This window comes from Oryzias latipes, chromosome 5 (genome assembly GCF_053564925.1).
Source record: "Oryzias latipes strain Hd-rR chromosome 5, Olatipes_Hd-rR_3.1".
NCBI classification, from domain to species: domain Eukaryota; kingdom Metazoa; phylum Chordata; class Actinopteri; order Beloniformes; family Adrianichthyidae; genus Oryzias; species Oryzias latipes.
Genome location: NC_136241.1, coordinates 14,917,433 through 14,945,154, shown reverse-complemented (window position 1 = coordinate 14,945,154; position 27,722 = coordinate 14,917,433). Strand labels below are relative to the sequence as shown.

General features: G+C 39.0%; 2 protein-coding genes across 2 annotated transcripts; one reads left to right on the top strand and one right to left on the bottom strand.

Moving 5' to 3' along the window:
- Positions 1 to 522: 522 nt before the first annotated feature.
- rtf2 (replication termination factor 2) lies at positions 523 to 27,646 on the top strand. Its single transcript, XM_023954922.2, has 9 exons — positions 523 to 714; positions 987 to 1,081; positions 1,829 to 1,922; positions 2,374 to 2,513; positions 3,189 to 3,267; positions 23,797 to 23,907; positions 24,012 to 24,066; positions 26,060 to 26,134; positions 26,841 to 27,646. Exons 1-9 carry the CDS (start codon positions 646 to 648, stop codon positions 27,035 to 27,037), a joined length of 915 nt encoding a protein of 304 aa, XP_023810690.1. The 5' UTR covers positions 523 to 645; the 3' UTR covers positions 27,038 to 27,646.
- gcnt7 (glucosaminyl (N-acetyl) transferase family member 7) lies at positions 5,952 to 18,344 on the bottom strand. The gene is made up of 6 exons (XM_078947178.1): positions 18,091 to 18,344; positions 15,368 to 15,623; positions 12,045 to 12,780; positions 11,520 to 11,615; positions 10,777 to 11,038; positions 5,952 to 10,650 (listed from the first exon to the last, which is right to left on the bottom strand). Exons 2-5 carry the CDS (start codon positions 15,572 to 15,574, stop codon positions 10,794 to 10,796), a joined length of 1,284 nt encoding a protein of 427 aa, XP_078803304.1. The 5' UTR covers positions 15,575 to 15,623; positions 18,091 to 18,344; the 3' UTR covers positions 5,952 to 10,650; positions 10,777 to 10,793.
- Positions 27,647 to 27,722: the final 76 nt, after the last annotated feature.

Genomic DNA, 27,722 nt, shown 5'->3' with positions numbered 1-27,722 from the left:
TTGTGGCCCAAATTGCATGCTCTGCTTTCATGATTCACTCATTGTTGTGTGCATTACACGTTTAAATTTATTGTTTTATCTTTCATTCATTCATTCGTTTTCTGTACCGTTTTTCCCTTTCGGGGTCACGGGGCTGCCGGAGCCTATCCCGGCCACTTGTGGGCGGAGGCAGGGGATGCCCTGGACAGTTCGCCAGTCTGTCGCAGGGTAGAATATCCACAATCGCACATCCATTCACTCTCACAGTCATAGCTATGGTCAATTTAGAGTTGCCAATCAACCTATGTTTTATCTATTCTAAAATAAAATAAAAATGCTAAACTTAAAACAGAAAACTGTGATTATTCCTCTTTTTTCTCTCTCAAAAATCAGTTTAAGGATAAATAAGAGTGACTGCCTTAGTTCAGTCGTAGTTGACTGATTACTGGTGTAATGTGTCCACCTTGTGGTTGGAACTACAAACTGCAGCTGTGGGATGCAAGTTATAAATTCAGCCAAGCCACTAGAGGGCGGTATGCAACAAAACGCGAATTTAGCAAGTGTTCACAGATCTGTTTGTTTACAGCTCGATCACTTCCTGTATGTGTTGGTCTGCGTAAGCCTGCAAGCTAACCGATTGACTTAATCTTAAAATAAGTTTCAAAAATGGGATGCGATGGTGGAACGATTCCCAAAAGACACGAGTTAGTGAAAGGTCCCAAGAAGGTTGAAAAGGTAGGGCATTTTTTCTTCTCCTGTTAAAATATTCAGCGTTAGAGAGGCTAAGGAAGGAGTCAACGACGACAACATGCTAATGTCTGTTGTTATCTAAAAGTCACCCAGTAAATCATTTTTTAAGCGTTTACCTTAAAGTCAGTGGGGTACCTCACCCTTTAGCGTGTTCTCGTTTCTAATGAATAGCCTGTTTTACTATATACATTTTTTTTACTTATAGAAAATTATCATTTATGTTCATAATATGTTGTTTTGTCCACGCTGATTTTTAGGTGGATAAAAATGCTGAACTACTTGCTAAGTGGAAATTCTGTGCATTGAGTCAGGAGAGACTCAGACGCCCCATTGTGTCTTGCGAGCTTGGCAGGTAAATCTACATAGAATGATTCGATCCTATATAAATCACTGTGTCGCTAGTATTTGGTCATTTGTCGGGTAATCTATTCTTAGACCTGTTAAATCCTGCTATAAAAGGAGTCAGAAATTGGTATTACTAAACAGAAACTGATTTTAAAATGTTATATTTTGTTTAGTTTTATACTTTATTTCTATTTGAATTTTGTATGTTGTCTTTTACCTCTAATTTTCTAAGTTTCTTCTACAGGTCAGTTTTATAACATTTTTTTAATAACATCAACCTGCCAGGGGACTGCAGATGGAAATGTGTCTAAATCTGGCAAATTTAAATTTGATGTTCATTATTAATATCAATTTGACATTTTTTGACAGTTTCTTTGCCCATTAGATTTGAAATGTCGTCTTTGGTTTGGTTAAAAAAATATTTAAAATGGTGGTTTAGAGCCAATTTTAGCTTCACAAATACATTCAATTGAACTTCTGGTGTTTGTACTCAATTATAGCACCACACTTGTAGGATATTAAAGTCTATTTTCTAAATAAGCTTAATATTTACCTTGTGTAAAAGATCAAAAATACTGTATATAATCCAAAATCAATTCATTAATGTAAATAATGCTTTTGACTTTTATTTTTTATTTTTTGCTAACTTCTTTTACAAACACATGTACAAGTATTTAAGATAAAATTATAATTTTAAATATAACTTTTACAAAGACATTCTACTCTTAACACTTTTGTCTGTATTGTCTCTCAGGCTTTATAACAAGGATGTAGTTATTGAATATCTTCTGGATAAATCTGCTGAGAGACCCAATGCTGACGCTGTAGCACATATCCGTGGGACTAAGGTAAGTGACTTTTTACTAGGTCTTTACGAATATCAGAACATTGCCCACCTCTCTTTTAACCTCTGAAGACCTGGCGTCCGCATGCATGGACTTCACAATTTGGGTTATATCACCACAGTAGTTAATTCTGCTTAACTGTCAAAGAGAAATGAAAAAGGCATATCTAACTAGAGCTCAGGTCTTTTGAGGTAAATGTTAATCATGCTTTATTTTACTTTGTTTGCCAACCAACGTCTTTATGTTTGAAGTGCTGATGCTCGTAGATTTATGTTAAGATTGTTTCAGAAAGCGCCACACCACTCGCACTGAAATGACTTCAATATTAGTGTCAGTGATTTGTACATTGACATGGTGGTTTAGGGGCCTTGAAACTGTCTAGTAATCTGTTCATTGTTTTCTTTTTTTCTAAACAGGAAGTACTGTACATTGATAAACCAATCTTTATTTGCAGGATATAAAGGAGCTCAACCTGACCGATAATCCTGAATGGGAGGGGGAGAGAAGAAATGCAAAAGGAGACATATATGAGGACATCCATCGTGGCATGTTCATTTGTCCCGTCGTTGGTTTGGAAATGAATGGAAAACACAGGTAAGCAATGTTAAGTAAAGGGTATTGAACCTAAACAGCATTATACAACATTATATCCAAAGTAATTGTTGCAATTTCCTCTTTAAAGTTTCTTATTGTATTCTCAGACTTTTAATGATTTGCAAAAAATGCTTTATCATTTTTGAATTTATTGGTGTATTCTTTTTAGTTTTAATTTAAATTCTTTTTGGTTTCTAAACACATTCACAAGCGCTTGTAATACCGTCATTGAAATGCTATTTTGTTTGATCACCATAACACACTTCTGTTTTATTATCAGTTTTAAATTGTTCATAAAGGTTTTCATAATAAAGGTGACCTAGTAAATGTCTCAACACTGTGTTGTTGGAACTATAATTCTCTAGTCTTCCTGCTATTGACACCAGCATCTGACACTTCTAAGGAGGGTTGTTGTCAGGGGTTACGCTCAATCTTCGGAGGACACATTTTTAGTTGAACCCTGCCAGTTTAAGCTGCTCTGTTTGTCTTGAATTGTTGAGGTAAAATTTAAACATTTGAAAGAGTGAAATGCAAGGAACCACTTCTAGAACCATGGCTAGTTTTTTTTTATTTTATTTTATTTTTTAGTTACCTTTGACAATGACTGGTGGCTTTATGAATCAGTGAACTTACTTTGAAGAATTTTTCTAAAACATTTTTGTCCTAAAATTGTAGGTTCTGTTACCTGCAGACCTGTGGCTGTGTGTTTTCAGAAAGAGCCCTGAAGGAGGTCAAGACAGAAATCTGTCACAAGGTAAGTCCTTCTACAAAGCTCCTTCCTCTGGGGTATTTCTTAGTAACTACCGGTATGTCCAATTTCAAAGAATCATGCTAGGCTTCTATTGTAGTGCATTTGGCCTCCTTTATGTTTTTATTTAAAAAAAAATGTGACACAATACTCGATGCCCAAGTGGATTTCAGAAAAATCACATTTATTGTCTAAAACAGTATCCCACAGTGTGTTTTATTTTTCCCATAGAATAAAAATACCTAAACATGGCAGTTTTCTTTAATTTTCTAAAAATATCTAGTATATTTGGGAAACTTAACATTATAAACTTTATTGTTAAGCAACTATAGATATATTTTAAACATCAAAGATAAACCAGTAAAGACTTGAAAAAAAGGTTTCTATTGTTACTCCAAACTGTTGAACTGTTTGTCCAAACAGGTTCGACGAGGCTGAGGAAAGTAAACTTGAGATGATAGGGCCACTGTGTCCTTAAAAATGATTGTGTTATTCTGTGGGAAGCACTACTTCAATATAAACATCAGATTGTAATCACCTATATGCTCAGTTCTGTGGTATTACTTAGGTTTTACTGTCTCTAGCTTGGCTTATCTCTGTTTTCCTTCTAGTTTATTCTGAAATGAGAAGAAGCTTCAGATTATTTTGGGCTCTCCTCTGTTATAAGCAGCATCAAGGCTGTGGTTGTGATTTCCCATGCACAGGCTATTTTAAGGTTTTAGGCAGTGGATGATTAAGTGTCCCTTCTATTAAAAAATGTTGCAGACAAACCCTGTTGTGGGTTTTTTTTTTTTACATTTTTATTGTGTTTTGAATAGAACCTAAAACCAGAGAGACTTTTGCTAGCATTGACTTTATATTTAGATTTCTTACTGCTGGCTATACAAGCTTCAAAGTTTGTGATCTTTATATACAATATTAATTGTTGTTAAATGGACTCTAGAATTTCCACCAAAATTCATCATAGAAAGGTTTTTCCAGTCCTCCCTGCTGTTGTTAGACTGATCAAAGATTCCAGTTTTAACTTTGATCTTTAGATTTGTAATAAAAACAAGTAAAGACTGATAAGAATGTGTATGTAGTTGCTTTTAATAGTTGTTTATAGTACTAGATTAAAATCATTGGGATGTACTCAGCTGGCTTTGGGGTTAATGTCACTTAAATATTTTAAAGTCCCACTCTGATCATCTTTGATCTATTTTAAAGGCGTTGCCAGTGGTCTTTTAGTTTTGAATATGCAGTGTTTCACCTAAATCAAAAACCTGTGTCATTTCTTATGAAATAGTTTTTGCAGAGCAGCAGCAGCAGTTCATTAGAAATTCGTCTCTTGAGTTGTGGGCGGGACTGTTGGCACAGAGTAAGCCCACCTCCTTCCCATGATCCATCTGTTTATACTCTCTCTCTTACTAGCTTACAGTCAGTCCCTCACAACCCCAACCTAACATCATTGGTGCAACAAAAATGATGACCATACTGGAGCAATCCAGCCGTACACTTTAGAGCCTATACCAGCTCAGACAAGGAAAATGAAGATGTACATTAGGGCTGCACGATATGAGGTAAACTTGCGATATGCGATATTAGTGATCAATATTGCGATAACGATAAATTTGCGGTAAATAAACAAATAGAAAAATAAACAAAAACATCATTCCCATTTCATTGCAACAGTTTAAAAATTATACTCCAAATGACCCTCATCGACATGGGGGACAAACGTCAGGGTGGCTAACCCTGGTCCTCAAGAGCCTCAACCTTGTCTGTTTTCCAATTCTCCCTAGATTTATCGATAATGATAACCAAAATCAGGTGTGTTCAGTCAATCAGGATGTGAAATCACTTGAGTCAGCCAATCAACAGCAAGCTGGTTAAGGAGAGCTGGAAAACAGGCAGGGTTGAGGCTCTTCAGGACCAGGGTTAACATAATAGGCCTCCATCTGATTGGTCAACAATGGGAAGGCGTCCATCTGATTGGTCAAAGCATAAAGGGATTTATTTGATTCGTTAAATGCTTCAAGCTGCTAGAAGATTGTTTTAACACATTTTGGGTTTGCGATTTATTGCGATATTTTCCGTCTTTTGCGATATGCATATTGCAGAGCTGGATATTGCGATAACGATAAATTTGCGGTATATTGTGCAGGCCTAATTTACATAGATCTAGTTGTCTGGACGCGGATGCATCAGAATGGAGCTGAGCAGGGAGCTTGTGGCTCAGTGTAATTTCTCTGTCTCATCTATAAGTTTTTGTTCAGTATTATTTTTTGTCTGCTTCTGATTCACCACGATAAAAAAATGCACAGAATTGTAATTTGAAGCCAAATTTTTTTATTACCTCCTCCATTTATGAGAACAATGTTAAAAACACCAAAAATACACTTTTCCTTGAAGTGGGTCTTTAAGACAGTTTCATGGATCCTGTCTCTTCTCCTTTTCAAACTCAAAACCAAACTTTATTTATTTGTATAGCGTCTTTCATTCCAACTGAAAACACAAAGCGCTTTACATGAAAGCAAATAAAATAGCCATAAAATACAAAAATTAGTTAAAACAAAACACACAGATCACTCACACAAAATTAGCACCCCTCCCTCACCAGATTCCTCCCTTCACCCACCCAGACCCACCAATATAACCCTGAACAAAAACGAAGAACTGCAGCTTAAAGAAAAAGTCTGAGGAGGAAAAGATGTAATGGGAATCCATTTATTCCAAGGCCCAGCCCGATCCAAATTTTCCATCTTTACCACAGAAAATAATGTTTATGGATTGCTAAAATTTAAATGTCAACCAGAATGTGGCGTCTGACCACAGCTGCCTGGTACGTTACCACTCACATGGAGCGTCACATGCACCCGTATGGAAGGGTTGACCCGTACGGGGTCCCACAGATTTTTGGGTTGTCCAGATTCGTTGTAGGAGGATTGTAGAGAGGAGCGGTGACTTATTTTCTTGGAAGTCTTATTGGAAGCTCAGGTGTTTCTCGTAGTTACTTTGAGGCTTGTGGTGCCACCTTAAGGGACGTCATAAAAATTGAAACCAAAAAAAGTGCATGAACATTTTGGCTCTACATTCTCACCGAATGGTCCATGGATTTGATATTTTGCGTATCTCTTACAGGATTGCTCATTTTAACCGCAGACAGTCCATATTCCCCTGTGAGGGCAGCTGTGACTAAGTCTTTGGCTGTGTGATGTTTATTCATAAGTGAGCAGACACATTTGTAATGCATATGTACATTCCCACATCTCATTGATGTAGGTGGAACAGGTTCCCAGAACTCATCTGTCACCAAAAGTGAAGACTAAAGCATTGAATAACATCAGTGTGGACAGAGGCCTTTGCCCCAGATCCTCAGCCATAAATTCACAAATCTGACTACGGTAAAAAAAAAAAAAATCAATGCTAAAAAAGAAAAAAAGAAAGAAAGTATGAAATATTGTTAAAATGATTATAATAAAAAGATTTTAACCAAAGAGACAAAATCAAGGGTAAAAAGAGCTCAATCGGCTTCTGAGCCTAGGTAGCAGACACCATGTTGGATAAATATGGCGATTTGATTGTTTAGAATCTGGACCAATCTTTGTCACGCTAACTGAAACTTATGTGAGTCAAAGATAGGAAAAAAGCGAGATAAGACAAGATATTTTGCTTTGCAACCACAAAAATATCTTTTGAAAGCTAAAAAAAAAAAGTTTTTGAAAGTGAAAATAAAAATTTAAAAAGCCAAACTCAAAATTGAAAGCAAACATTTAATATTTTTATTTGCAACTTAGAAGGTTTTGTGTGCGGTGGCATAAATATTACTCCATATCCATGTAGTGCAAACTATATTGTCATCACAATATTGATCATTACCGTAATTTCCAGATTATAAACCGCTCCTTTTGTCACACTCTTTCAACCCTGCGGCTTATTCAATGATGCGGATAATTTATGCATTTTTTTCTTTTTTTTAATGCATTTTTTCTAATGGCTAGGGGCGCTCAAGCAGGAAAGGGTAAGAGTGAGACAGGGGGAATACAGTGTATGTGTCTAGCAAGACGGAAGTTTAATGTAAATTCCTGACAGAGATAGTGTGTGGCGAAGAATATCTGACGCTATTCCAATCCGACACTGAGTAGGAAGACTTTCATGGTTTCAGTGCACAGGAGGCATGCGCCTATAAGTTACTGCTGCTCTCAGTGACTTTTACTGGTATGTTTTTTTTAACCAGCCCTGTTAGTGCAGTTACTACCATATTGCTGCCGTGTTACTGCCACGTCACAGGCACTGTTTGGAATAGAGCTGTGACAGTGTGGGATTATTGATCATCGCGAAATGAATCAACAGGAGTTGGGGTGTCGCGGTCCCCCCCAACACAAAAAACCCCGGCGGCCGCGACGCACATGAATACCGGTGCAAGTAATAATTACAACGCACTATTCTTTATTAACAAATAACAGTTACAACTAACCACTAACTAATGAACTAACTATATAGGTGTTGTAGAATAAGTATATGTGTCAGTGCTGCGTGTGTAGAGCGCGCACAAGTGTTTTGGAGGAAGGAGCTCAACCAGCGCAAGAGTGAGCGCTCCCTCTTGCGCTGGACGTGCTCTACCCTCTTTCCTACACACGCAGGGCGCGGTTTCAGCACATACACATCCTCATTCTACAACACATGTTTCAATGTGGGCACATGCGGCTTATAGACAGGTGCAGCCTTATGTATGTACAAAATGTTTTATCCTTTAAAATTGTAATGGGTGCGGCTCATAATCAGGTGCGCTCTATAGCCCAGAAATTACGGTAATATCACAAATCGCAAGTTTTCCTCGTATCGTGCAGCCCTATTTTCGACACACTAAACTCTACAGACATGAAGGTATTGGCGTGCCTTAACTGGACATCACATTTAAAATAACTATTTAAATTTTACTTTATTCCGTAGTATGTAAACATCTTAGTAGTATATACACTGACCAAAAATATTAACGCAACACTTTTGTTATTGCTCCCATTTTTATGGTATGAACTCAAAGATGTGAAACATTTTCCACATACACAAAATAACCAGTTCTCTGAAATATTGTTCACAAATCTGTCTAAATCTGTGATACTGAGCACTTCTCCTTTACCAAGACAATCCATCCCACCTCGCAGGTGTGCCATATCAAGATGCTGATTAGACAGCATGACTATTGGAAAGGTGTGCCTTAGACTGGCCACAAGAAAAGACCACTCTTAAATCTTCAGTTGTATCACACAGCACAATGCCACAGATGTCGCAAGTTTTGAGGGAGCGTGCAATTGGCATGCTGATAGCAGGAATGTCCACCAGAGCTGTTGCTAGGGAATTGAATGTCCATTTGTCCACCGTAAGCTGTCTCCAAAGTACGGTGGCCCAGAAGGGTCACAACACAACACATTAACTTTACACACAACGCATTAACTTTACACACAACACATTAACTTTACACACAACACATTAACTTTACACACAACACATTAAATTTACACACAACACATTAACTCACAACACAACACATTAACTCACAACACACAAATTAACTCACAACACAACACATTAACTCACAACACAACACATTAACTCACAACACAACACATTACCTCACAACACATTAACTCACAACACAACATAATAACTCACAACACAACACATTAACTCACAACACAACACAATAACTCACAACACATTAACTCACAACACAACACATTACCTCACAACCGAAGTAAAGCTGCAATGGAAGTGCTTTTATTCTGAAATTTCCACTGGGCTGAGGGGCTAACTGCCTAACAGAAAGTAACGTCACAGTGAGCTGTGGAGGGAGCATGATTTTCTACAAGAGAAGCTAGCAGCAGCGTTGCCAGATTGGGCGGTTTTGGGTGTAAATTTGCGGTCAAAAATGCATAATTTGGGCGGTTTTAAGGTCGGTTCAGCGGGTTTTTTCCCACTCATGAATATATAATAGCGGCCTACGTTAGGCCGTGTGGCTTTTGGAGTTCTACTGAAGCTCCGTGAACGGCAGAGCTTAATGGACCGGGCTCTGTCATCTAACCTGTTGTTGGGGGAGTGCAACGCCCCGCCTCTTAGAAATTGTGTTCATTAAAGCCTGACAGTGCGATCTCTCCACATTTGTCGTGTCAAGTGTTGGGGACCGCGTGCGTGTGTGAGAGGAAGAGGAAGAGGGAGCCGAAGAAAGGAGAGGAGCAGGTGCAGGGACTGGGAGGGTGTGTGGGTGGGGGGTGTTGGGGACCCAGTGAGTTGGAGAGGAGGGGGCTGGAGAAGGGAGAGGAGCGGAGCACGTGCAGCGACAGAGAGGGGGTGTGAGTGCAGCACGGAGGAGTGTGCGTTAACATTGTGTAGCTTCTCTTGTAGAAGAAACATGCTCCCTCCACAGCTCACTGTGACGTTAATTTCAGAATAAAAGCACTTCCATTGCAGCTTTACTTCCGTTGTGAGTTAATGTGTTGTGTTGTGAGTTAATGTGTTGTGAGTTATTGTGTTGTGTTGTGAGTTATTGTGTTGTGAGTTAATGTGTTGTGTTGTGAGTTATTGTGTTGTGTTGTGAGTTAATGTGTTGTGTTGTGAGTTAATGTGTTGTGTTGTGAGTTAATGTGTTGTGTTGTGAGTTAATGTGTTGTGTGTAAAGTTAATGCGTTGTGTGTAAAGTTAATGTGTTGTGTGTAAAGTTAATGTGTTGTGTGTTAAGTTAATGTGTTGTGTGTAAAGTTAATGTGTAGTGGGTAATGTTAATGTGTTGTGGGTAAAGTTAATGTGTTGTGTTGTGACCCTTCTGGGCCACCGTACCAAAGGCACAAAGACACATAATCATGCTGTCTAATCAGCATCTTGATATGGCACACCTGCGAGGTGGGATGGATTGTCTTGGCAAAGGAGAAGTGCTCACTATCACAGATTTAGACAGATTTGTGAACAATATTTCAGAGAACTGGTTATTTTGTGTATGTGGAAAATGTTTCACATCTTTGAGTTCATACCATAAAAAATGGGAGTAATAACAAAAGTGTTGCGTTTATATTTTTGGTCAGTGTATATAACAATAAGTACAGGCATTTAAAAACATCTTTGAAGTATATGTAGTCCACATTTACTGTTATGGCAGGTGGGTAGAAGGTGGAATCCAAATGCGGACAAGGCTGTCCGGGTAACCAGTTTTATTTTGAACAGAGTGAGGATGGCGGGCTGGCAGTTTTGCAGGCGGGCAGGAAGGCTGGCAAGCAGGAGGGCTGACAGGCAGGATCAGAGGTGAACAATATTCTGGCGTCGGCTGGAGGTCCATGTGAGGTTTAAGTAGAGTGGCTGACGAGGAGCAGATGAGGACCAGGTGCGAGACCAAGATGAGGTGCAGGTGTGGCTCAGGCACTGGATGACAGCATACCCACAGGATCACAACATTTACAGCATGTAAAAGTGCAGTGACTGTTTTCTGTTCACATTAAAACATGTTATATGTTTTATAGAGAGGAAAAATGATCTGTAATGACTTGCTTATATTCGCAGACATTTCATGTCACTGTAGTGCTGTTGAAGTCATCGCTGGTGCTTAATTTCTCTGTTATCGCCAGAACCCACGATGGTTGAACTGGAATCTTTGCCTGGTTGAGCACTTTGCTCCTATGCCACTGTTCCAAACAGTCCAAGGCCTCAGGATAGGCATTACTTTCAAACTTATTGGCAAACATGTTGTTGTTGTTGATGATCCACTCGATGTCCCCCATTCCGTAAACACAGATGTCTCTAACGTAGTGTCCTTGAAAATAGAGACAGCTGTTAACCTGGATTTTAGGCTTTATATTTTATGACTCAAATCTGTGCACAATGGTTTTGTTTGCTTTTATTTGTCTGTTTGCTCTTAAATAAATAGAAAAAGTTAGTGTTGCACTGCGACAGACTGGCAACCTTTCCGGGGTGTACCCTGCCTTTGCCCAACAGTTAACTGACTTTGGCAACCCCATTACACCAAAAGGGATATAGCGGGTTAAAAATATGGATGGATGGAAGTTTGTGTTGCATGCAAGTTTTGTAAATAATTGGACTTCATGATGATAAAAAACAGTACTGCATAATTAAAAAAAACATATGAATGAAGTCTTTCCGGTCAAACAGATAAAGGACTGGAAAAATTTTGTTATGGGATATTACTACCATGTAAAACATTTCTAAAACAATCTAGTCTTTATAATTCAGTTGTTACTCATTAACTAGTTATTGGGAGATCTTATATGCTTTACCTTTGCAACCTTGGTGATTTGTTCCTTCTTGATCTTTCCACTTTATTGCTCGGATGTCTCCTTCCCAACCGCCATCAACACGGCTGCCTGGAGCTTCTTTACGTAAACAGAAAGTACAGATTTCTAATAATTATGTCACTAAGGTGTATCTGAATCACTTGCCTCATAAATGTCACTTGTCTAACACATGGCATGAAATCATTTCATGTTTTTAGTTCATTAAGATTACAGAAGTCCCAAAATTCTATGTTCTATGGTATTGTGCAGGCATTTCTATTATACTTTATTTGATGCAAATATGCCGGGAGTATTGCTAATTGTCCCTAGAATGGCGTTGAGTCATAGGACAGGTGGTGTCAAAGAGTCATACAATCCCTCATAAATGCTCCTCTAGGGTTTCATAATTTTATCATTATGTAAAGTTAGTTAAATGAGTTAGTTAGTTAAAGATGAAAAAGATTACAATTCATGCTTGGTACAATAATTCAAAATCAGTAGTAGGATGTTGTATTGTCCAAATCTTACCTTTGAGATGATTAAGTGTCACCCAGTAATGCTCGTCTGGACTGTAGGCGTCTTTGGACCACTTCAAGAGGTTGAGGGCTATCGGGCTTTTCAAAACAAAGTCTACAAACGCCCTTGTTAAAGCATAGTATGCTGTTCCAAAATAAATTTGCAGATTATCTGGTGGAGGTTCCTTCTTCTCTCCTTTTTGAATGACGTGGGATCCTACAATCTCCTGATGCTGGAATTCTGTCCTGGATCTGATGTGCGCTGGCTGTTTGACCCCAGGTGTAAGGTTTTTGTCCCTCCACTCTTTGCTCTGCATGTACTGAACAAGTTCCAGGTTGCTCTTAATGGGGAAATCCTGTCCACACAAATTCACAACCTTCTTCCAGCCTACGTTCGACCTGATTAGATCTTTCATGCAGTTTAAGTCAGCTTGCAGGCGAGAATAGCCACCATAGGTCACTGTTTCACTTTGACTGGACAAGAATATATTTTCAAAACAGCCGACTAACCCCCTCACGACTTTCTTGTACTCCAATGGAGCCTTAGCATCAATATGAATGCAGTACACATTTTGGGGCATGTAAATGGCTCGTAGTGTACGCACAAACATCTCCAGATCTTTGTGAATAGTCATAATGAAAGCTAAGGGATAGTCCTCTTCTTCTTGACTCAGGGGTCTAGTAATAAAGTGCAAGTCTCTGATTAATTCTACACACGGCTGATTGTCTTTTAGGATGTGGTTTACCACCTGTTGACAAAAACAGAATATGTGAATCCCGATGTCATTAAAACATTATTTTGCATCACTTTTTATTTTTCCTGTGCTTGATCAATCGCCCGTATCCACCCATAAGGGCGTTGTGACTAAGGCCTAATCAACATTTGCTTTTAGGATTTTAAACATACCAGCCACAAGATGATTGTCTTCCATCATAATCAATATCACCAAAACTATTCGCTCACCTGCCTTGACTTGCATATAAACTGAGGTGCTATCCCATTCCTAACCCATAGAGTTCAGTATGATGTCGGCCCACCTTTTGCAGCGACTACAGCTTCAACTCTTCTGGAAAGGCTGTTCATAAGGTTGAGGTTTGTATTTAAAGGAATTTTGGACCATTCTTCTACAAGTGGATTGGTGAGGTCACACACTGATGTTGTTGGAGAAGGTCTGGCTTTAAGGCTACGTTCACACTGCAGGCGGAAACGACCGGTTTCCGATATTTTTGCCCCTATGCAACCCAATTCCGATCTTTTCATGACAGTCTGAACGACACAGATCCGATCTTTTCAATTGCGACCCAGGCCACTTGGGTATGCCGTCCTGATTCCGAAACGTATCCTATCTTTTCAATTGCGACCGCCGTCTGACCGGCCAGGCGGCTTGATTCCGAACCATATGTGATCGATACGAAACAAACGTCATTATTTTGCGTTGAAGTAGGCGGGAATGAAAACATAAACAACAACCATGGCGGACGATGCTGCTGAGACCAGTCAGTGGAAGGGAAGCGATGTCCCCGATTGGACTAATATTTGGGTCGATCGCTCTATTCAGGCCAAACTGGATGGCTCTTATCGCAACCGGGCGGTTTTTGAAAAAATTTCCAGCTAAATGGCCGAGCGTGGTGTTGAACCTTTCCCGCGATGACTTTTTTTTCTTTCTCCCCTTTCCGACCGTGATCAGAAGCGCGTGGGACCCAAGGCGGATCCTCCGTCTCCTCCCTGTTCTGACCCTTAGATTCTCGAGGATTCTCCAGAGCGGGTTAATAAAGAATCAATAGCATTTATTCTGGGGGAAACCTTCTTCTATTACCGTTCTCCTTCCTCCGTAACACACAACATGAAAGCGCGCCCACACTGCCCTCCCCCATTCTCCACCGCTGCACGCGCTCTTCTCCTGTCTCTACGGCGCGCAGCCCAAACACATACACATCCTCATTCTACTACAGTGTGTACAGACGATCCCGACTCCATTGCCTTCTTAAAATGAGAAGATTGTAATTGCGCTGCTCCTTCGTAAAAATAAATTTAATATTGCAAAAAGAGCTCCACTGTTGACAACACTGTTGTTGACATACATTGTTCACATTGGCTCCGCAAAAAACGAGTGACGTCGTTCACCGTTGAGTACTCTTCTGCGCATGCGGGTCAGTTTTGGGTCGTCTCACGGTCACACTGGAGACCACAAAAGTTCGGATTTACTTGGAAATGTGAACGGTCTTGCAAAAAATTCGGATTTTTTCAAAAAATCCGAATTGAGCATTAAGCCCTGCAGTGTGAACATAGCCTAAGTCTCCACTCCAATTCATCCTAATTCAGGTCAGGACTCTGTGCAGACCAGTCAAGTTAATCCACACCAGACTCTGTCATTCATGTCTTTATGGACCTTGCTTTGTGCACTGGTGCACAATCATGTTGGAAGGACCCTGTTTCAAACTCTTCCCACAAGGTTGGGAGCATGGAATTGTACAAAATGTTTTGGTATCCTGAAGCATTCAGAGTTCCTTTCACTGGAACTAAGGGGCCAAGATCAAGTCCTGAAAATAACCCCACACCATAATTCCTCCTGCACCAAATTTTATACTTGGACCAATGCTGTCCCAAATGTGCCGTTCTCCTGGCAACCTCCTAACCCAGACCTATCCACCAGATTACCAGATGGAAAAGAGTGATTCATCACTCCTGAGAATGTGTCTCCACTGCTCTAGAGTCCAGTGGCGGCATGCTTTACACCACTGCATCCGACGCTTGGTGACATGTGGCTTGGATGCAGCTGCTCGGCCATGGAAACCCATTCCATTCAGCTCTCTGCGTACTGTACTTGGGCTAATCTGAAGGTCACATGAAATTTGGAGCTCTGTTGCACTATACGCTTCAACATCCGCTGACCCCTCTCCGTCAGTTTATGTCGTCTACCACTTGGTGGCTGAGTTGCTGTGGTTCCCAAACTCTTCCATTTTCTTATGATATTGCTGACAGTTGAGTGTAGAACATTTAGGAGTGAGGAAATGTCATGATTGGATTTGTCGAAAAGGTGGCATCTTATGACAGTTCCACACTGGAATTCACTGAGCTTCTGAGAGCTTTCCATTCTTTCAAAAGAGTTAATCATTAAACGAATTTAAACCAGTGTTTAAGTTTACATTTCTGCAAAATGATTTGATTGGTCTTGTTGCCAATGCATTCAGCGTGCGTTATCCTGAAATCTTATGGCTAAAGCATGAGTTCATTCATCTCCAGGGTATTAGTAGTTACATCAAAGATTGGATCAAAATGTTTCTTTTCATTTAATTTAACAAATTAAAAACACAAATTTAGAATCAGAAACGTACCTGGCAGTCGCGCCGATACCATTGTGCAGCTGTTTCTAGGCCGGGCAGAATGGGCCTACATTCATTGGAAAAGTTTCTGCAGTCAGAACTCTGCAGGTGCTTTAGGTCAGTTGGGATTCTAGTTTTGAAATAGATAAATGAAACTATAATTATGCTTATTCCTAGGCAAAGCAAGAAGCTGCATTTTTTTCCTTCAAGCTGGTACATAATAGTCCTGTCTGTCCGTAATACTCCAGCACCGCCTCAGAAAGAGCTCCTGTGAAAAAGAGATTTGGTTCAGTTATTTGCAAAGTTCTTTCAGACCCTTTAGGAATACTAAAAGGAGTTCAATATGTAGGCTATGTCTGATTGATGAAACCAATTTTAGTAGCTTAAGCTATGAAATCTAGTTCACAAAAACTCTTATCTGGGATAGTTCCTGTCAGTTAAGTTTTTTCCTGTAGTAGTAGTTTCGTGATGTAGATGAATTGTTTGTTCTATAATCAAAATGCAGAGTAATGCATGGATTCCTTGTAAAGGAAGATGCTCCTGTCTTTGCTGTTTACACGCAGCACAAATCGCACTGGGAAGTAAGACACAGCTGTTGTCAGTTAGGAGAGTTTAAGCTGGTTACACTGAAAATGCAGATTCAAATAACAAAAGCTAATGTGTTAACATTTCAGCCAAAATGTCTTCTTCAAAATGAACTTTATAGCTAAAAAAAATCTAAATCTTTAATAGCCAAACAAGTCCTCTAGACATGTGCCTTCATTTTTTTCTATAGAAATATGATATTATTAGGGTTTCTATCTTGTTCTTTAACTGCCCTGTATAGATGGAGCAACACAATGTTCAATTATAAATAGGTTCATCTCTCATTTTAACAATGTCCTTCTTAGTTTTAACATATTTGGGATTTCTTGGTTGTTTGTCTAATCAGATCTTTTTAGGCAAAAAAATAGTATCTGTGTGAATCATAAATCCACTAAATGTTTCGTGGTTGATGTTGCAGAGCCACTACCCAACAGCAGTAAATATAAATATACTAAAGCCTGGTGTTGTAATTGAGCAGATATGCGCTGACCCATTGATCTACGACGGAATTTAGAAACAATTTTTTTTCCCTGTTTGCAATTGTTGTAGTAAAATTACTCGTATATCCTCCCTGCAGTGTTTTTTTCTCTATACTGTTTAACTAACCGTTTAAGTTTAGTTAAGGGAGAAGGAGAAGTAGTACCGGTACGCTTTCAAACTGTGTAATTGTGTAAGTATTATAATAATACAAGTATCTTGAGTTAATGTTGGTCATATTCAATTTCCATGTACTTTCATTTTTAGTTTTTAGAAAGAAATCTAATTCTGCCTATATACATTTTGGCAGATTTTACTATGAGAATCTGTTATCAACCAGGATTCTAAATCAGCGCATTCTATAAAATTGGATATTTCAAAATATGTAGACTAATTTCTAAGGATTTATATTTCACAAAATGTGCTTGTATTTTTGGAACATCAATCTCTTGTATTGCACTTCAGTAAACATGTGGCAGCCACATCTTTATCAGCAGTAAGTGATTTGTATCTGCTACCGCTTGGCCAGGACTCCCATTAAACACGAGGTTTTATACTTTCAATGGGACTTCCATGGTTAAATGTAGGCTAAATCAATTAAATTTTAAAAAACTGAACAATATATTTTACTTATGCTGTTAAGTAAAGCTTGACTAACAGCAAATATTTCTGGGAGTTTAATATTCATCTGTTCTTATGCTTGAGAGATGTTTATTCCATTTTCAGTATATAAGTGCTTGTGTGCAACCATTGAGATTACTAGTATTGGAATTGAAGTATCACATCATGTACACACATGTTGCTCCATCAGTAATCGTCATGGTGCAGTTTTGTGTTTTTCTTGCTAAATTCTGTCCTGATAATTCCAGGAATTCTGTGTTTACTTATTTTGGTGATGGTTCCTTTTTTTCTTTATTAAGCTTTACTATTTAATTTTTTTATGTTTTTGCTTTCTACTCTAATTTTATTGTGTTTAGGAAACCGATTTCCTTCCGCTTTTTTATGTTAATCATTTACATTGCACTGCATAAATGGACTTTGATGCTGTGTTTTGGTAAGATTATTGTTTTGTTAGTTCAGTCTTAGTTTTGTTGTGGATCTTGATTTTTCTTTTTACCGTCTGTCCTATTTTTATACATAAAATTCCCAATGTATCTTTTTTTTTGTAAAAGTGTGCTATGCTTGTATAAGTTTGGCTTACACTATGTATTATGTCATAAAAGCACTAGAGAACGTTGATACAAAGTTCCTCTATTTTTCAATCGCATTATAAAAATAGAGGATATAATGTACACAGTGTAAAAATAAAGCAGCAAAAAGTATTTTTGTTCCCATGCCGTTTCATTTTTCTCCTGTAGTTTTTAAGCCAAATATTAGTATTTTTCCTCATGCTGTGTACATTATACTTCCTCATTTAAGCCTGTTTAGACTAGAACTAATGTTATTAATTTCACTTGTGATCTACTTAAAAATGTCTCCACTTATGTTTGTTTTTAAAGAAGACCTCTTTCCTGACAAACTCTGACGAGTCTGAGTCTACAACCCAAGTGCATAATCTAGAATAGCATCAATGTCTCTCATTGAACCAGGAGATGAAAGCAAAGGCGTATGACCATGTTAAAGACTTACATATGTAAATAGTATATACAAAATTAAAACGGTGATCTATTTACCTTCGAGGCAGTTCAGTCTGCAATTCTGTTTGAAAAAGAAGTAAAACTTCTCATTTAAGCGTTTCTTTGGATCATTTTCTGAAGTCCTCTTTAAGTTCCTACAATCCATGTGAAGTCCTGGGAGGAACAAAAAGGATTCCCACTGGCGGCTTGAGCAGCAGTGTTGACAGTATTCGAGCTAAATTTGTTGGCCAGGCTTGTTTTGTTCGTCCTGGCAGCGAGGCAGAGTTCCCTTAGCTCAAGATTCTGTCAGTGTCTGTGTTATTCTCTGGTCGTACTCATAGCTGATTAAGCCGCTCCCCCCACATCCCCACGAGACAAGGTCCATCCCTGCCTGGTTACCAACAGTAACACCCAATCACACACGCCACACCTGATGCAAGAACATACTCGCACATCGTGCACACACTTCCTATCATTTTTTTATCCACTCTCCTCCCACGTCCATTTTCCTGCCTAATGTTGCTTGCATCTTTTTTTTTATCCTCTTGATTTCCATTGATTTACCCCAGACATTTTTTTTTACCAGAATTGTCTCTTCTTTTCTTCTCTGAATTTAGCTGAACAGCAGCTCTTCATTGCAGTCCAAGTGTCTGTAATGTCGCTCCACTGAACATCCTCCATGTCTGTCCCCTCACCAGCTGCTGCAGGATTCTGGTTGACTTATTCACTAATTTGATGATTAGGTGTTTGGCTAAGTAAAAGTCTGTGTGTCATTTGGTAATGGCAGTAACTGACCCTAGAGCTGCACGCACCGTTTTTTTTTTTTTGTTTTTTTTTTGCTGCCTGGTCAGCTTCTGAGATTATCCCTCTTCTGTTGAACACAGCACATGGCTGGAGTTCAAACCCGACTGAGCCCGCATTATAACCAAACAATGGATCCCCTGCCGGTTGCTTGTGTTTAATATTTCTGTTATGGGTGTGTTTTCCTTTTTGGGAGGCTGTCATCTCGCTTGAAGTTTTCTGGTTTTAGATAGAAATTGTACATTTGTGAATACTTACTTTCACCCTAAGCTCTCCAGTGCTTCTCTGGTTTTGACAATACTTGGATCACAATCTCTGTAAAATGATCAAGAAAGAATTTGTTAGCCTTCAGTTTTTGACAAATTCCGTTTAGCAAATGTGAATTTCATTGTGAGAGTTTAACTAAAAAAAAATTGTTCCAAGTCATGTCATGGCAAAAAATAGCCTGAAATAGTCTTTTTAGTAGGGGTGTTGTTGATCAACTTAATCAATGACTCAGTTTATATTCCTACGATCCAACCGTATTGAATTGTCTGAGGCAAGTTGTTTATCCTATCGACCTATAGCATTATAAAAATGTTTCTAAATTAGAAAATACCGTTTGGTTTGAGGGCGGTAGGTTTATTTTACTGTATTGTAAAAAAAAACAAGTGCATCACATCCAACAGCATACATGTGATGGCAGTAAAGAATATTCAAGCCATCATTACACTGTGGTAGAATGTTCTAATAATGTCCTGTTTTAATCTATTTTAGTATTTATCTCTGAGTCACACTGGTTGAAGTTTTGGCTAAAGATGTCCCGGATCTATTTTAGTCAGTGAATTGGATTTTTCAAAATGGACTAATATCCACTATGAATCGTATCATCAACCACAAATTCTGATATGAATCGAATCATTGTTAAAATGAATCGTTACACCCTTAATTTTTTAGTTATTACATTTTGCTGTCTGTTTTGAAAGTTGTAGTTGGAAAACTGTGACATTTTCCTTCTTTTATGTATATAGTAGATAGGGTTGTGCCGATGGACGATACCATCGTCCATCGTGATGGGTGACTGACATCCCGATGGAGAGACACCATCGTGATGCCACGCCCCCGCCACGCTGCGAGTCGACACCATAAGACGCGGTTACATGTGAAAAAATATCTTGATCAGATCAATGGTCGGATTAGAATCCAACCGTGTACATGGTTCCAGAAAAATGTTTTCAGAATATAACAAACGTTCACATGGGTCACACTTTCGGTCGGAATAAATCATTCGCACATGCGCAGTAGGGTTTGAAAAACCGGAAGCGGATATCAGTTCCGCAGAGCGGCTATTTTTTCCTCAAACTTTATTGAATGTAACAATTCAATACAAAATGTTGCCGAGCGGCTTTATACATTGATATGTCAGCTCGGTAATATACAAGACGATCTTCTAAACGTGCTTTTAATAATGTTCGATTATTATGAAACGCCTGTTCGCTCATCGTTTTATTTTTAATCCGTGTGGTCATTGCTTTTTCTGTTGAAAAACGGAGCCGGAAAGAAGCCAGAATTAGCAGTATGCTAACACGGGCTAACAACATTAGCGCTGGGTGGTGCTGCAATCTGCATCTTGGCTGCATATAAACATGTGGGAATAACATCAGCCTTTATTTAGTCGGGACACGACTCGAAACACAAATCAACGTGATTGTTTGAACGATTTCTAAGGACTGAGCAACATTTCTACTTTGAAGCTTACACCGCCCCAAAGCGCTGTGTGTGTGCTCACGATCCTCTGGTCAGACACACACTTTTAGACCCGGTTCTGAGTTCGGTAGCCCGTTCCCCTAGAGCTGCGGAACGGATCGCAGTTCTAAATCTCCCACATACCACTCATGTAATAAAGCACCCCCCCCCCCCCCCCCCCCCTTCCACTCAAACACAAAGCTGTAAGTCTGCGCCCCGCCGGTCCACTTGACTAGTTAAGTGCGGGAGCAGACCATTTCTTTTCTAGTTTGTTTGTTACCTTTTTTGTTAAAGTCACTTCCCTCAGTTTATACTGGATAATCACGAATGAGTCATTTGTTGGGAAATAAAATAAATAAAGTAATAAAGTAAAATAACGAATAGCAATTATATAAGACCGAAATATTAAAAACAGCCCCCCCCCCCGACGATATAATCGTCCATCCCGATGGTTGACAGCAAACATCGTCAACGGACAATTTAAGGGACATCGCCCAACCCTAATAGTAGATTTCATTTCTGACATACAACAGCCATTCATTTTCACCAGAGTCTTAGCAGCAGCATGGCCTTTTTAACACAACATTAAAAATGGTGTACTTATCCACATGCCTGTTTCTGACCACCTTCAGAAAATGTCCCATTATAAAGCAAGATTGTTTTTTTTTTTCATGTAAAATAAAATGTTTAAAATCGGCCTGTGGTGTAACTTTCGGTAGACAAAGCCTGATAATGATGTTCATAAAATCCATTATCACTGACAGGCTTTAACAACTTCTCAAGAAAAGAGGAAAATTGATTCTGGTGAAGGCATTTCATACTTCGAGGAAGTAGTAACTAAAGTGGAAGACAAAAGATAAAGTGTCCAGTTAAAAGTTATTAGCTGAAGTGAACATTTTGGATGTGGCTGCCACTTTGAAATGCAACAAACCCCATAAAAAGACTGGAAAAAAATCTGACAAAGGACTTACCTACAGCAAATGCTGTTAAAAATCACTATTTTCACTATTAAAAATTCAGTCTGTCACTTTTGCTAAAGGAAAGGGGCAGATACCATTTGGAATTGTAGAATTCATGTCAGATTTGAATTTAAATGGGATGCAGGGGCTTACAGACAGTGCTTGTCATGTTACCCTGGGACAGATGAATGTCAGGTTAAAAGGAAAATCTTTGTTCTTCATGAGAATTATGGTCATTAAAAACAAATGCTAACAATAAAAACGCAGGTTCCTCTGGTAAACAAAGTAAAGCGCATGGACTCTGTTTGTTTAAGATATGTTTGTGCACACTTCCCAGGGCCACAAAAAGGACAAAGGACATTTTTTATTATTTTTATAATTTTTATGTATATTTTTTTATACCGTAATTTCCGGATTATAAGCCGCTACTTTTGTCGCACGCTTTCAACCCTGCGGCTTATTTATTAGCTGCGTTTACATGGACAAAAGTAATCGGAAAGAACGCCTGATCGGAAGAAAATTGCATCATGTAAAAACGCTGTTCGGAATACTCTGCCCCGATCAGACTCATTCGGTTCAAAATTTCTTTCCAATCGAGATAGGTGGGTTATGCCAATTGTTGATCCGATGGTTGTTCATGTAAACGGTTCATTCTGATCGTGTGTCACTTCTGCTGTGGTTTAACGTCATGCATAGACGGTACGGTGCTACAGTGAAAGCTTTGGAGCTCAAACAGGACCGCCCAGATCCTCTCCGGAGGCCCGGTGAGAAGCCCCGCTCCGCTCTCACCCCGCTGGCTCTTCGCCTCTTCCCTATCTTACACCCCTCACGAGGGGTGCCGGGGAGGAGCGCTTCGTGCCCTGTGACGTCTAGACCCTGCACGGTACTGGCTCAGGTGCCGGTGGACCGAACGAACTGTGTCTCTGAGCAGAGCAGCTGGATTAATAACTTTGTGTTTGAGGGGAGGGAGGAAGATGCTTTGTTACATGTGCATTTTGTTGTTTTGTTACATGTGGGAGAATTCGGACTGCGATCCGTCCCGCCGCTCTGGGTTAGCGGCTGCCGGACGCAGGAGAACCGTGTGTCCGAGCAGAGCTCGGACTTCGAGCTCACACAGCGGCTTTGGGGCGGTGTGCGAACTTTTCAAAGCAGAATGTCGCTCAGTCCTTAGAAACCGTCAAACAATCACGTGGATTTGTGTTTCCAGTCGTGTCCCGACAAAATAGAGAATTTACCTCAGAGTGACTCTGACAGCGACAATGAAGGAGACACTGAGATAGTGTGTGGGGAAAAATATGTGACGCTATTCCAATCCGACACTGAGGAGGAAGACTTCCATAGTTTCAGTGCACAGGAGGCGTTCGCCTATAAGTTACTGCTGCTCTCAGTGACTTTTACTGGTATTTTTTTTTAACCAGCTAGTGCTGATAGTGCTATGGTAGTGCTGTTACTACCATATTGCTGCCGTGTTACTGACGCGTCACAGACACTGTTTGGAATAGAGCTGTGACAGTGAGGGATTCTTGATCATCGCGGTGATGAAGCAGCAGGAGTTGAGGTGCACCCCCCCCCCCCCCCCCCCCCCAACACAAAATCCCCCGGCAGCCGCGGGGCAAATGAATACCGATACAAGTAATGATTACAACACACTATTCTTTAATAACAAATAACAGTAACAACTGACTACTAACTAAGGAACTAACTACATAGGTGTTGTAGAATGAGTATGCGTGTCAGCGCTGCGTGTGTAAGAGGAAGGAGCTGAGCAGCGCAAGAGTGAGTGGGAGCGCTCCCTCCCTCCTCCGCTTCACACGCTCTTCCCTCTTTCTTACACACGTGGCGCATGGTTGCAACACACACACATTCTCATTCTACAACACATGTTTCAATGTGGGCACATGCGGCTTATAGACAGGTGCAGCATTATGCATGTACAAAATGTTTTATCCTTTAAAAATGTAATGGGTGCGGCTGATAACAATGTGCGCTCTATAGTCCAGAAATTATGGTATTTACCAAGTCCACCACAGTGGAGTTGGCTTAAAGTTTTTTCTCTTAGCATACTTTTTTTATTTTATTTTATTTTTTTTAATATTTTGTAGATATCTATAATTCAATAAACGGAGCGTCAATTTTTATATTTTATATTGTATAACAAAATATTTTGTTTCTTTTAAATATGCTTTGAATCTGAAAAACATTTACACTTAATAATAAATAATGGGGGTGCAGTCAATGTTTATAGTTTTTTTGTAAGAATTTTCTGTTTGTATTTTAGTGTGGAGATCCTTTTGAAGATGACAACATCATTGTGCTCAATGGCACAAAGGAAGAGGTGGAGAAGCAGAGGGAGAAGATGGAAGAGAGGCGAGCCAAAGCCAAGACCAAGGTCATATTATCACAAATGAAGAACTAAATTGCTAAAGTTGACTTAAAAATACATAGTAAAACTTAAGGTGTAGTCCTATTGATGTCTAATTATTGCATTTTTAGAAATCAAAGAAGACCAAAGCAGCTGAAAGTGAATCCACACCTGCAGCATCAAAAGGTTTGTTAAAGTCATGGAAGTGATTTATGCTTTAGACTTTACATAAACAAAACTATTAAGCTAACAGAATGGTGCAAAACTTGCCTCTTCATTTGGATAAGGATTTGAATATGATCCTATTTAAACTTTTCATTCAAATTAAAAATATTGTCAGTGCTCAAAAGTGAGAGAACACATAAAGTTATCTGAATACTGTTATATAATATTTACCAATACAGCTTAGTGTTTGATTGTTGTGCTGGAAATTAAATAGTGTTTAGTTTAACACAATTCACTCCAATGAAAATAGCGTTTTTAACATGTTCTTGTAGCATTTTCCTTATGATGGGGGACATATACAAGAAAATTAAACTTAAGACGACTAAATCCATGTGCGTCTTTGTTTTCCTCGTCTGAGTTGGCATCTGGCTCAAAACTGTACGGCTGGATAGCTCCAATATTGATCGCTAATTTTATTTCACTGGTAATGTTAGGTTGGGATTGTGAGGGACTGTAGGCTGGTGAGAGAAAGTGTAAACAAAGGGATGATGGGAAATGAGGGAAGGCTTTCTCCGTAATTCTTGTCCAAAGTTGAGAGTTACTTTTTTTTAGCTGTTGACTTTTTTTTTCAACCATTCTCTTGCACAGTATTTAGAGGAGTTGGTTGCAACCACTTCTTTTTTTTTTCTTATGTATAAATATGTAGAAACAATGAGTAGGGAGCTCACTGCTGAGAAGTTGAAAGGTTTCCCCCTTTTTTTTTCTCTCCTCTCATATATTTCCGTAATACAAAGCTGTGACATGCGAGAGAGCAATAATTATCAATGATTGCAGCAGTAATCCAACACCCTGTTGAGGAGTTAACACTGTTCTCACAAGTAGGAAACAATACCATTTCTCATGCATTGCTTAATGAATACATGTATTTGATACATATATAATAGCTTTAGGTATATATTTACATATATTTTATAAACGATGAGTGGAGATGTGGTGAAGTAGCTTCACAGGTTGCAGGACAGCGCATACTGTAAACACCAGCCTACATTGTTTGTTTTGTGTTTCTTTTCTCCCAGCCCAGCAGCAGTTTGTAGTTTCACCGAACACATGCACTCACCCAGACAAAGAAATCACTCACACATCATATCTTGTTTAGTTCTAAGGGTGCACACTTGGTTTTAAATAGAATCTTACTCACCTTCTACGTTTTTGTGCACAAACAGCCAAACCAGAGCATTGTACACATCAGCATGCATATCTACAGGAAACAGGAAGTGACTTCTCATGTCAGAATAATTTTTTTTCTCTTTTTTCCCCTGTCTGTCTGATTGATTTTGTTTCAAACTTAGTTCTGTATTTCAACTGTTACTATTTGTTTTCTTTTTTTGGAGTTATGTGTAAGGATACCCCAGGAACTTGTTTTAAGGAATTGTTTTGTTAATTTGCCTGTGTGAGGGCATAAGCCTTTATAATGGGTGAACATTTCCCAGTTGAGAGAGCAGTCTTGGTTGCAGTGGTGGCAACAGGCTTTCCCAGAAACTTTGTATTCTTTCTTTGATTGTTGTTTTGGGATCAATACAATCCCATTTTGAAAGTTGGAGTCTGCTGGCTTGGTCATCCTATTTTAGAGTGATTAATTTATTCACTGCTAAGAAGAACCCCGTCACAGGCGAGCTCACAGCTGAGAAACAATTGTAAGATTTCACTTTTTTAACCTTTACTTTAGACTCTAAGAAACGTGTTAAAAATGTCCCCCGTCTCCTGTTTTCACATAAAAGCTTCTTAATAACGACAAGTCCACACTTTCCTTTGAGTGAGGACTACGTAACTGGCAAAAGTTGAAAATATATCTCATCATAAAATGCCTGATAACTGATTTCATTGATTTCATGAAAATGGAGATCACTTACAGAACACTCCGAACAGTCTTTATTGAGAGGCAGAAAGAGCTTGATCGTGTCATCAGTCGCAGTGCTTTGGTCATAATGAACCGATTCCTAATTCTTCTGCGCAGGAGCTGCAAAACCTCCACCAGCCGATACAGCTGGGAGGAGCTCCATGCTAAATGGTGATGGAAGCAGCCAGTCAGGTAGGATGAACACACTTGGGTTCCATCGAAAACTGTTAAATATTCTGATACTATTTTATATAAAATCTCTTAATTTCTTTCTTCCTCATAAACAGGAATTATTCTCTTCAAATGTTTGCTCTGGACTCTGACTCTCACAGAGGAGCACAAGGAAAATATCAATTAGCTTTTTTTCTGCAGTTTAACTAATTTAATAGAACAATGAAAACAACAGCACAGTGCATGAACAAATGCCAAAATGGTGCACTTTTGTTTTTTTGTTGAAACTTAAAATTGATTCATAGACGCTCACAAATGCAAAGATTATGCAAACAAGAGTGCAGCAGCTGCAGCAGAGAGGGTTAGCTGTGTGAGAGGACTCTTTTGGGTTGCAGACAGGAAGCAGCTCAGGATTATGCATAAACCTCAGTGAGATTATAAATGACCTAAACCCATATCATAAAAACATCCTTAAGGTTTCATGAAGGTCTAGTCACAGTTTTTAACATTTAGTAGACATTACTGAGTGTTAGTCTGTACCTTGTTAAAGTTTGGACAGAGCTCCATAATGTTTTTTCAAACGAATCTATCTTGTCTGAGCTAATTCCAAAATAAATGCTCATTCAAAAAATGTTGATTAAAATTGCTATATTTTTACTTGTTTTAATCTCTCTGGGCTTATTATCTTTTTTGACCTTATAGTTTGTCTTTTTTTTTTACCACCCAGCTGTGGCTGGACCTTCTGGATCCTCCAGCTCCTCTAAGAGCTCCAAGTCCTCAACAAGCTCTGCCACCAAAAGATCCATCCAGGACTTGGAGGAGAAGTCTGAAGCTTTTAAATCTCTGTTCACCACCCACAGCTCTGCCAAACGCTCTAAAGACCAAATGTCCAACTGGGTCACCCACACTCCTTATCACTTCTAACAAGCAAGTGCTCAATGCAGAAATACACCTGTTTGACTTGTTAAAGAAACCCTTAGCTGGATGGTTTATAATTTCTTTTACATTTGTGAATTTTTTTACCCAGCTGACCTTTAATGCCATCCCTGTTGGCTGGTTTCCAGCTTTCCTCTTCAGTCCCCAGTTTCTTTGTGTTTACATGTTACAAACATTTCCTACAAGCTCCCTCAGAGGATCAGGCTGTTTTGTTTTTTTCCCTCCCTCCGCTCACTTGTGTGTCTCCAGCCACAGGCAGCTTAGGACCTGATGCTGGGATGATGGTTAGAGAGCTAAAGAGAGCTAAAAGTGTTGAAGCAGTAGTGGGAGAAAGAAGCAGCAAAGCTGATTTCACTCTTCAGAAAACAAGAAATATTTACTGTTTATGAAGAAGCAAATTATACATTTTCACCAACATTTCTTTAAAAATATTTTTACCATAAGATAGGAAACATTGTTCATAATTTATCACCAAATTTGTTATTTAAAAAATCTGTTTGACGGCATAAAGACAGATTAAAACATCTAGATGTGTGATGTGTTCTGGCAATTCAAGCTTTTATTTTCTTTCCTCTAAATAAAATGAATTTATGTTGAGATGTTTCACTTGGTTTTTTTAGAAGCACCCAAGATATTTCCATCAACATGGTTTGTCTGTGTGTGAAGAAAGTTC

Bases quoted from the DNA above. Each gene is read 5' to 3' on its own strand.
- rtf2 (XM_023954922.2), top strand. From the start codon at position 646: ATGGGATGCGATGGTGGAACGATTCCCAAAAGACACGAGTTAGTGAAA. The intron at 2,514-3,188 runs GTAAGCAATGTT...CTAAAATTGTAG, and splicing joins GAAATGAATGGAAAACACAG to GTTCTGTTACCTGCAGACCT. The intron at 23,908-24,011 runs GTCATATTATCA...TTGCATTTTTAG, and splicing joins GAGCCAAAGCCAAGACCAAG to AAATCAAAGAAGACCAAAGC.
- gcnt7 (XM_078947178.1), bottom strand. From the start codon at position 15,574: ATGTACCAGCTTGAAGGAAAAAAATGCAGCTTCTTGCTTTGCCTAGGA. The intron at 12,781-15,367 runs GTACGTTTCTGA...TTTTGTCAACAG, and splicing joins GGTATCGGCGCGACTGCCAG to GTGGTAAACCACATCCTAAA. The intron at 11,616-12,044 runs GTAAGATTTGGA...GTTTACGTAAAG, and splicing joins GACACTTAATCATCTCAAAG to AAGCTCCAGGCAGCCGTGTT.